Source organism: Phoenix dactylifera, chromosome 1, assembly GCF_051530095.1.
Source record: "Phoenix dactylifera cultivar Ajwa chromosome 1, Ajwa_hap1_PhDact_Kaust_v1.1, whole genome shotgun sequence".
Taxonomy (NCBI): domain Eukaryota; kingdom Viridiplantae; phylum Streptophyta; class Magnoliopsida; order Arecales; family Arecaceae; genus Phoenix; species Phoenix dactylifera.
The window spans coordinates 5120473-5131708 of NC_143190.1; the positions used below are offsets into that span (position 1 = coordinate 5120473).

General features: G+C 37.9%; 1 protein-coding gene across 1 annotated transcript; it reads right to left on the reverse strand.

Moving 5' to 3' along the window:
- Positions 1-4448, reverse strand: LOC103700865 (small ribosomal subunit protein eS19-like). The gene is made up of 4 exons (XM_008782760.4): positions 4254-4448; positions 1571-1661; positions 1262-1445; positions 1-249 (listed from the first exon to the last, which is right to left on the reverse strand). Exons 1-4 carry the CDS (start codon positions 4335-4337, stop codon positions 177-179), a joined length of 432 nt encoding a protein of 143 aa, XP_008780982.1. The 5' UTR covers positions 4338-4448; the 3' UTR covers positions 1-176.
- Positions 4449-11236: the final 6788 nt, after the last annotated feature.

The window sequence follows — 11236 nt, forward strand, 5'->3', positions numbered from 1 at the left end:
TTTCATCAATAACCATTCAGCTCATGGGGAATTTCATTCTAGATTTTAGACAGTCAGCAGCTAAGTAACACAACTGAAACCGATTAGGCAAAATTCAGACATCAAAAATGCTATAAAACTGACAGGAGTCAAGTTCTTCAAAAGAGACTAGCACAATTTAAGCACCTAACACTCGCTCAAGGAGCAACTACAACTCTTCCAGCAACCTGATCAAGATCACGCCGTCCCTGGGAGGTAATCATCCTTCCCCTGTAACACCGGGAAAAAAAAGTTGTCGTGAGCTATTATGCACAATCATAGGGAGTAAACACTCATTTAGTTGCTTTTCCCATTAAATATTATAAAGCAAGTACAGCTAGTGTAACTAGAATATTTCCCATCTATTCTGGTCATATACACCTCAATGCCGGAGTATCCATTGTGCAATATGTTTGAAGTTAAAATATAGAAGCAATCAGAATGCATATAAATGGAAAAAATATAGTTTGTGCTATATTATCTGAGTACCAAAGCAAGTAGCCTACAATTCCCTGGAATAGAAGGAAAAAAAATAATGTTCCCAAGTTGAAAATGATTTGGGAGTTTGATGCAGAATTTAGAGCGAAGCAGTGAGTTCACTGAGAGTTAAGCCAAAATATATTCAAAAAAAAGAATGACAGAATAAATAAAAAATGATGTCAAATAAAGGTTTAAAGGTAATTTAGAAACAGCATCCAATGGATAAGTAGTACTACCAGCAACAAAAAATAGCAGCAGAAAGAAATCCTATTGTAGTACAACATAGATTAGTATTTTTTTTCATTATTAAGTCATGAAGAATTCATGAATGGTCCACAAAATCATAGATCAATAAACATCTCGTAGACAATTCAGTTTTCCCAGATTTATCAGATAAGCACTAAATCAGAAAAAAGTGAATACAGTTGCAGCTTTTCAATAGTCAGAGAATACTGAAAACTGTCAGGCAACGGCAGAAACATTGATAGGTCTTAATAACAGTGACATTTAGGCTGACAGAATCATTATACAACACAGCATCTTATGAACAATGTAAAGGACTACATATGATACTTCATACCAAATCATAATTCAGGATTATACCACTAACTTCAATAATCACTGCAATTGATATGTTGGCCCATAAGAGGAAAAGGTTGTGGTTTGAAGAGACCAAAGTAATCTTCTAAATCATGAAATGACTGGGAGTATATGATAATTTGTCCCAAAGAAAACTTGTAGCAATAGAGCAACAAATCCTCACCCTTTAGGATCAAAATCAATAATGGCCATCTCCTGCAACTGTTGCAGAATGTGCCTAGCTATTGCCCCACTGCTTTTGCAGAAATGCGGGGGGCGGCTTCCATTCCTCTTGCGCCCTCCATAAATCTTTTGGAAACCACCAACTCCAATACCCTGTCTCAGATATATCTTCCTTGCCATAGAAGCTGTAAGGAAATGTGGGACATTAACTAAGGGAAGTGTTGAAAAATAAGCAATAAGCTCCAACTAATTTCCAAAAATATCATTTTCATGTTGTGTCAGGAAGTAAGAACTGTGAAATGTCAAATACCAGCTCTGATGTAGTACCAATCAGGGTCGTATGGAGCAAGCTCCTTAAATCTTCCAGTCTTGACAATATCTGTCCAGTGAGGAAGCTCCATCTATTTACATAAGCAACAAATGTATGAAGAGAGTTAAAAAAAAAAAAAACAGCAACCAGTGGATGAAATAAATCTTTTGCTTCTGCATGCATGGTTGAATATTGGAAAGATTAATAATATGATAATTTAGTATGCTTGATTCTATCCAGTGCTTGCATTTATGGTCCACTTGATCAACCTGCCTAGAGATTATGACAAACAGTTACATATTCTCATGTCATTCTTAACAACATAGATCCCTGATAAAACAACAGAGAGAGAAACATTCAGTGGCATGGTCTTCTCATACCCCATGCAGATCAATATATCCATTTTCAGTCACCAGGCTCCTCCAACTCCAACCAAATATGTCCATCAACTTCTGTGAAACTGAGAAATCCAGGTTTTGGTCACCATCAATTTGTTGCAACTACAGAGCATACAAACGCCACCTTAAACTTTTTTTTCCTAAATAACATAAAAAACCTTGATGCAATCAATCTACCACCATCAGAAAAACGTATAGAGTTTCTAACCTGGCTGTTGGCCAAAACTCAGATCTTTTCCCCCAACAGTTCTTCCCTTCCAACTAACACAAACCTCCCCTTGCACGATCATAATGAGGTCTCCCTCAAATCTTTTCCAATAACATTTATTTGTTACAGCTGCCCCTTGCTCCATATGCCACTTTAGGTAAAACTTAAAAGCTCTATCTGATCTGTCAGCCAAAACTTAATACTTTGTCTCAGACCAGCTTTCCTGCCCAGGCCACAAGCTATAAAGTGTTCTAAAAATGCAACACCCCCACCCACCCCACACACCCACACCCACACACACACAAAAAAAAAAATCTTAAGAGGAAATTACATCCCCTTCTGCTCATTTGGCCTCTATCCTCCAGATTTAGGTTTGGCAAAACAAATATGAGACTTCTAACAAGAAATCATGTAATTTGTTGGTTACACGTTTAACAGATACAAAAATATTGGAACATTTGACTAATTGTACACAAATGCTGACTACAAAGGTCTAAGCATACTCGAATGCTGGGATATATAAGCACCGCATACGAAGCCCATACCCATATCCCAATTTGACACTCATGTATGGACACATAATAGCATATACCATCTCCAAGCACATGAATTTTTCCCACTATTCTAATCCCCTGCTTTGTAGCCCCCATTCACTTCAAAAAAATCATATGCTGATGTTCAAACCAGTTTTTTCATCAATAAAATGAAGGGCAATGGCTGCCCCATCTTTCCAATTTACATCCCATCTCAACTCATGTTCTCTTGGAATCAATCTAGAACCTACAATCACATAATTAAGCCACCAAAAGGTATCACCTTTTCTCTTTGCATCTGAGGAGGTGAAGTTAACATTGCAACAACATAGTGACCAGTAATCACAAGGTACCACAAATAAACTGTGATTCCTTTGAACGCATGCTATATGGCATTTTCCTATGTGACCTAGCAACTCACTATGATATGCACATAAAGTACAAGTGAATCGTGCAACAAATTATAAGATGCATTAAATTTAAGTCAGAAACCAAGGCAATAGCAGAGCCAGAATGACCAGTCAGCATTGAGGAGAAAAAAATCAAAATTTGCAGAGCTGCATTTCATCAGACAGTTAACAGTTTAGTGTGTGAAGATTTTCAGCCTTCAAATAGAACCAAGACAAGAAAAATCACCTCAGACTCCTGCCTTCAGAAAAATGAAGACCACTTGGGCCCTCAGTAACTAAGTTAAGAATAATATAAAGATCTCCATTGGTATGCCAACACACAACATAGACATGCACCAAAAGCAACAGAGCGTGTAGTTAAAAACAGAACATAACCATGATTTCAAGAAATAAAGAACTTTCCAACATAAAATACTATGCGATATCATAACGGCCCAAGGATATGTAGTTATAAGAGGAAGATGGAACAAATTTTGAAATCTACAAGTATCCCAAGAAGCTCAACTGCAGAGGCTTGTTTCACGCTTATGCAACTATGCATGTGTATGAGTGTAAGAAAGAGAAACTAGCAAAAACTTAAGTCAGAAATAAATGTTCAGAAACTAGTGTCAAATTGTCATGACTGCCCATCATGAGTCAGTTGTTCACCACCTTTCTCGGAGAAATATTTCTACAAATTTGTGACAGATAAATTGCTAATAGTTAGTATTGTGGTTCAATGGAATCTATTCTATGTAGATAACACAGTATTGCTAAAAGCAAAGAATTATGGCTGCATATTCAATTCCATAAATCAAGTTTTTGGATGGTCAGAGACAACATCATAAGAACTGCCGCTAGTCATCTAGAGAAATTACAATGAATGGAAATTATAATAAGAGTCTTCTTAGTAAAAGAAATTAACGCAGATTACCAATGAATCGTGACGAACATGCAAAGAAAATTACAAAAGGGGGAAAAAAGCAATTCTATAAACCCACGAAAAACTTGTGCAGTCGCCGTCAGCAAATTGAAACGAATCATATATCATAGCTAAGGTGATGACCTTTTAAGAAACAAATGGATCTTCCAATGAGTTTGTAAGACGATAAAAATCGAAAACCTTAGCTCAAGAATTGAAGAAGAAACGATTACCTTGCCGGAGCGCTTGAGATGGGCGGCGTACGCCTTGACGAATTCGTGGGCCGAGACGTCCTTCACCGTCCTGGCCGCCTCCATCGTCGCTGCTTTGGGGGCTGCTCTCGGCGGCGGTGCAGAGGCAAAAAAAGGAGAGACCGGGAGTTGCGCGGTCTCTAGGGTTTTAAGTCGCGAACGCAGCCCATAAATTATTAGGTAAGGTTTTGCTGCGACGGTGTTTTAAGAGTTTTAATTATTTTTTTCTGAAAAATGTTTTGACTTGGTTCAACCAAGTCAAATAGTTTGGGTTGAATCATATCTAAAACTAACTCAACCCATACCTTTTTCATTAAAAAATATTTATTTTTATTCTTTTAACACTCTCTCCCACCTTCCATCTATCCTCCACTGATACCCTCTTCCTCGTCACTACCACCTCCCTCCTTGCATCGTCCGATTTCTCGTAAGTTCGCTTCCATCCACCTCCACGCCTTCTCTTTCTCACCTCCTTTACTATTTTTCCTGTCATCGCACGCCTCTCTACTTGTTGTGGGATGGGATTCCCAGTTTAGTCCCACATCGATTAATCAGCGGAAAGGTCTGTGCTTTAAATGGGGGGCTCAATAACCTCTTCTTACCGAAGAGCCTTTTATAGGACAAAACCGTGAGGGTCGCCCAAGCCCCCTATACGAGCTCCGCGCCCACGGGGCCCAGAGCGGACAATACCTCGGGAGGGACGCAGTCGCTTTCCCTGCTCGGCCGGTGTGTGGGCTGGTGCCAGGGTGAAAACCCCGCATCACTACTGTGGTTAGTTTTCCAGCCATTTCGCCTCCATCTACCACGTCGCATCATGATAAGGACGCTCTCATCCACCCTCTCCATCCTTTTTATTTTTTTCCTAACTTTTTTCATTTCATCCAAGTAAGGACTTTACATTAGCGACAATGAGTAGGTGATGTTGCTGCCTCCATCGGAGTATGGAGGGGGTTTAGAGGGGGCTGATTCGTTTTCTCTATCAGTAGATTAAGGATCAAGCTGAAGAGAGGAGAAGGCCGTTTGAAAAAAAGCCCCTCAACTTCAACAAAATTATGATTTCTACAGTTCGAGAAAATTACCGTACCAACCAAGCACATGATTGGCTACAAGCGGTTGCCGATGGATGAATTTTGACCATCCATGTTGAATTGGACGACCAAAGTTTTTTCTTAGATAAAAATTGATTTTACGCTTCGAAGCACCATAGAAATTGCCTCTCTTTTTTTTGAGATTTTCTAATGAAAAGATGAAAGACATTGTCTATAAAAGATTCACCAACCAGTTCCTTTTTGCTCACATTGATTAAGTTTTGAATAAAGCTCCCATCCTAGATCACCCAATCGCTCTTAAACAAGTCTCAGTGGTTCAAATCAATAAAGAGGCTCAATTAATGGCGATTTCACCATCCTCTTGTCAATTTTCTGTCAAATTTCAGCTTATTTAATATTATCGGCCCAATTAAGTAATCTTGTATGCCATTCTGTTGAAAATTAAGCTCGAATTGAGCTTTAAAAAAGGTAAACAAATCAAGTTTGTTCTTGGAATTCGAGTTTTAAAATGAATACAAACCAAGCTTGCTTAGAACTAAGCTCGATTAAGCATGGCCCATTTACACCCCTACCCACCTCATTCCCATCAAGCCCAATCTCCATTCTTTCCAAGTACCAAATAAAATATTTCATCTTACTATTTAAACAATTATAACTTTTGTATTTTATTTTTAACTTTACAATAGATTATTTTTAGATTTTTTTCCTATAAATTTAGTTTAATTTTATTTATACTTTATTATTGGAATTTCATTTGTACCCTCTTACATTTGTTATTCTTGCTTTTCAGATTTTATATTGCATTTTTAATTTTATTAAACTTTTTTTAATATGATTTTAGCTTAAATTTATGTGTTATTCATTTTACTTTTGTTTTAATATTTTTTTTTTGTATCTTCTCTTCTAATTTTTTGCCAACTGTTTCATTTTTTTCTTCTATCACTATATATATAGGAAATAAGGGCTTGCACAACTCAAACTTGTTGACGCTTTCCGGAAGCATCGGAACTTTTTTTAGCATTTATACTCTGCAATGCCTATACAAATTAGGCTTAACCTTTTTGGAAAGCTTCATTGGCGACACGTCTTAGCATCACCTATATTTGGATATTTTGACCCTTTTTTCTTTACAAATTAGGCTCAACCATTTTGGAAAGCTTGATTGGTAGCACATTTTAGCATTGCCTATATTTGGATATTTTGACAATTTTTTTAAAAGCGTTGGGAATTTAATAACCTAATGATGCATAATAGCGTTGTCGGGTGAAACCCCCAACACACATGAACTTTCTTCTCTCTCACTATCAGATACCCCCCCCCCCCCCCCCCCTATTGTTGCCCAAGATGACAACCGAAGAAGGAGAAAGGGATAAATTGGATTTTCTAAATTTTTATAAACTTAAATATTTTTAAGTAAAATTAATCTGAATTTTAGTATGCATAGTACAAACAAATCAAACACTAAGATTTTATAGTGGTTTGAAGCAAAACTTAGCTTCTAGATCCATTTTTCAAGGCTTTCTTCTTGGAAATTTCACTATAATCTATGAACTAGATTACAACACGATTTTTTTCGGGCTCACAACTAAATCTAGTTAATTTTTCTAGTAAATAACCAAAACCAAGTTGTTTTTCTAGTATAGCTAAACCAACCTTAAGTTCCAACACTCAGAAACTCTTTGCTAATTTTCAAGCTTAGCAAAACTTAGTTGAATGGTTAGAAAAATCGATCAAATCTCAAGGGTGCTGCACCTTCCAGATTCATTTAAAGGAAGGAGTATAGCAAAACTTTGAAGTCGTATACTCGTATTGGCAGGTACAAAACTGACTTGTCCAGACTTTACTACACCCACCTTTTATGCACTTTTATTTCTTTTGACGCGGAGGGTAGAACTCACGGCAGGTTGACGCGAACTATCGTAGTACCAAAAACAATGGCAAAGAGAGCAGAAGGGTGGCAATGGAAGACCATCCTTTATGTTGGCGAAGGCCGGTGTGGGCCAAGTTAGCAAAGCTCGCCTGCGGCGGAGGCTGGTGTGGGCCAAGTCGCAATCGAACGTCGGGGGGGCGCTTGGGATGATTGGTTTAAAGACCATGGTTAAGCCTTTACTATCACCTACGGGTTTTAGTGAGATGGCAGCGCCTACGGTCCCAACAGTGGTATCAAAACCAGCGCTACGGGTTCGATTCCCAGGATAAGCGAATTAAAAAAAAAAAAAACTCCGTTGCTGGGGGGAGAGAATTATTGGCGGAGGCCGGTGTGGGCCAAGTCAGCAGGGCTCTCTTGCCGGGGGAATTGTTGGCGGAGGTCGGTGTGGGCCAAGTCAGCAAGGTTCGTCCGCGGTGGAGGCCGGTGCGGGCCGAGTCGCAATCGAATGCCGGTTAAGCTTTTACTATCACCTGCAGGTTTTAGTGAGATGGCAGCACCTACGGTCCCAACACTTTGTGGGAATAGCAACCGTGCTTCACTCTGTGTTATGTTCACTACCTCCTATATTCCATGGCTGCAGCGAATGTTCCAACATTGGTTCTGCAGTGGCTCGAGAAAGACTTTAGAGCCTTCTTGCGGGGCCTCCCAACAAAAGAGCTTTACATCTTATTTCCTGGGAGGTGGCGTGCTCTCCCAAAGCAAAAGGAGGGCTAGCCATTCAAAACGCAGCAAGCATTTACGTGCAAGCAAGCTGGCCAGCCGGAACTCCATCCAGCTGCAGGCTGCTGCTCGGACTCATCCTCTTCTTCTGTTTCATTTGCAGAATTTGTAGCAGCATGGGATGGCATTCGATATGCAGTTTACAGGTTTAAGGCACATCAAATTTGGTTCCAAGGAGATTCTGCTATAATACTAGCTTGGATTTCTGCAGGAGCTCAAACAAAGGAGGCAATTAACACAGTTCTGTTGGATATCCTCCAGTTGAAAAAAGGGCTTTCTTTGTGTTCCAGGCATCATCCCACATTCATACAGAAGGCAATCGTGCTGCTGACTGGGCAGCAACAAGAGCCTCTGAGGAGTCAACGTCGACGGTAATAGGTTACTTCAACCGGAGTTGGTAAAATATTTTGTGGGCTGATATATGTTGTGGAACTTATGGCAGGTTTTAGTTTGGCTTGGCTCTTTGTTGTACCCAAAAAAATGGTGCAGCACCATAGTCCTTGCTCATATAGGACATTACCATTAGTTTAGTGCTTATCAAAATAATCTTTGTCATTAAGAATTGGATACATGATGATTATGGGGGCGATGCTGAAAAATACAAATATAATGCTTCAGCAAGAAATGCCTTAGCTGATTTGGACGAGGGCCACCAGATGCTTCCTTCTAAAAGTGAATGGAGGGGACACTCTGAGGTGGAGATTCCCTCCTTTACTTTTTCTTAATCCTCTCAATACCATTCAGATTCTCCCCTCATGCAATTGTTGGATATGCTTGGTGTCTCTGCTGCAAGAAGATAAAAAGTTGAAGCTTCTCCTTTTTCTTTGCACTCTCATTTTAATAATCCATTAAGAAGATAAAACTGCCTATCATTCGAGCAAAAGGTTATGCGGGCCTAAAGAAGAAACTAGTTGTTGTAGGGATTCATGCCGGTTAATGTTTAGTCCCATATTGGCTATGCATCGATTAAATTTTAGGTAGTTATACAAGATCAAGAAACTCAAATAATATCTTTCAGCTAGTCTTTTTGAATGAGATCCTGAGTTGAAACAAATAGTATTAGAGCGGACTCGACCTATAGCTTATGTAGACTAGCGAACACTTTAGTATGGGCCTATTGGGCATGTGTTTGTTCCATATCGGCTATGCACTTAGTAGATTTTGAGTACTTATACATGGTAAAAAAATTTAAATAATATGTTCGAACTAGCTTTTTTGGATGAGGACACAGGTATGCTGGTTTTCTAATTAGAATTTGGGTGGTCCACATAGCACTCTGAACTAATATAATCGGCAAGAAATTGCGATGTTCGAATGAAAATTTGAGGGTCAAGTAAGGGTTCTTTCTTTTTTCAGTAAAAGGTCAATAAGGGTTCTTTGCTAGCTAGGTTGTTCTTTTTGTTAATGAGCTCAACATCACCTGATTTATCTGGAAATATGAGCCATTTGGGACATTTATCAACACAGGATTACGTTATCCAATCTAACCAAACCAACCGCTGGGTAAGTGTAAACTGATCTACTTCCAATCAAGTTGATCAATAATTTAAAAGTAATATCTAATCTAATCATGGAGATCGATTGAGTCTTTACTCCACCAGAAGGCTAAATCTATCACTACTCATGTGAAGAAGCTATATTTTACAATAATAGGCCTTGTGGTATCTTTGCATTTCTGGAGTTATATGGACAATGCAATATCACTTGGTTCCAAGCTTGTAAATCTCTACTGTAATTTGTTTCTAATCTCAATAAAAGCTGGGCGGCTATCTCTACCTCCCTTTCTTTCATTCATTCATTCATTCAAAAAAAAAAAAAAAGCATCTCAAAAAGCATTTGTTATCCCTTTGTCTCTCAAAAAGCATCTCATCCTCCCATGAGCAGCATCACAACGTCATATCACTCGTTAGCTACATCAACTTCGACGAGGTGAGCATACAAGTGAAGGATGGCCTTCCTATATGATACATGATTCTGGAAATTGGGGAATATAGAAAGCTTTCATGAAAATAAGAGCATTTTCCAAAGACTATACCTGCTTGGTAAGCCGGTACCCTCTTCTTTATCATTTTCAAAATTTATTCATTTTTTTTTTGTGCAACAGCAACTTACACGCCGGGCATGGGTACAACCAATAAAATTAGAAAAAAGAAGATGACAAAGAGACTGGGGCATTGATGCACCCTTGCCTCAAATAAATCCTCCCGAGGGGTGGGCTGCAAATGAGGCCACCCAATCGACCACATTGTTCGCCTTCCTATAAACGTGAGTGGCCCACGAGAAACCATCATCGCCTAAGAATTTACGAACATCACAAAGCAGCAGACTCGAACTCTTACCGAGACCCAACCTGTATCCACAAATTTATTAATCATTCAAATGCAAATAATCCACTATATCTACTTCACAACTAAATTAGCCCTTGTAATTTTCTTTTACCCATGCTATAAAAAAAAATAACCCCACGATGAGAGAAAGATAAAAATAAGTAGATATTGAAATATGTTTGTAAAAATTAAAATGTAGTTTAAATTTTATATAAGAGATACATATTATATGCATGATTAATATTTGAAAAATATATTCTCATTTAAAAAGTGCATGTACATGTTGGGGGCGAAAGGAATTATTGAAAAGTAACATCCGATGAAATATATTAAAAAGTAATGCATATGGTAAGTCCTTCGCCTAATAAAGTTTGGTTGAAGTATATGTATTTCACAATATGAAATTTAATCAAGTAACAAAGTACATCAAATATAACAATAAAGATTCAGTAAATTTATATATAATTATAGGCTCGCTGAAAAGAGCAATTTATGGTAACAAAATCCTATGAAAATCATAAATTAATAAAAGGGATTAATTTAAAATACATACAATAAAATTTATGCCTGATATATTTTTCTTAAATTCCAAGCAATGCACAATATGCAATTTAACCAGAAATTAAGAAATAGTTTATCATATGAAAAGTCCCAAATCAGTGAATGGATATCTTGGTACAATTTGCTTGTGAGGTTGTTCCTGATTCCATGCCTGCAACTTGTAACAAAAAGCAAAACAAATATAATTTATATACAATAATGAAAAGAAATTTACTGGATAAAACAAATTGAAAGAGCTATAAAACCAAAAAAACAATGATAGACACATGAATTTTCATTCAAAAAGTAATTTCTGGTAAATAAATCCTATGGAGAGGGGGAACTTAGAAAAAGGATCAAGTTGCAACATTTACAATTTTTATGCTTGATAAATTTTCT

Bases quoted from the DNA above. Each gene is read 5' to 3' on its own strand.
- LOC103700865 (XM_008782760.4), bottom strand. From the start codon at position 4,337: ATGGAGGCGGCCAGGACGGTGAAGGACGTCTCGGCCCACGAATTCGTC. The intron at 1,662-4,253 runs GTAATCGTTTCT...TTATGTAAATAG, and splicing joins ATCTCAAGCGCTCCGGCAAG to ATGGAGCTTCCTCACTGGAC. The intron at 1,446-1,570 runs GTATTTGACATT...ATTTCCTTACAG, and splicing joins TTGGTACTACATCAGAGCTG to CTTCTATGGCAAGGAAGATA.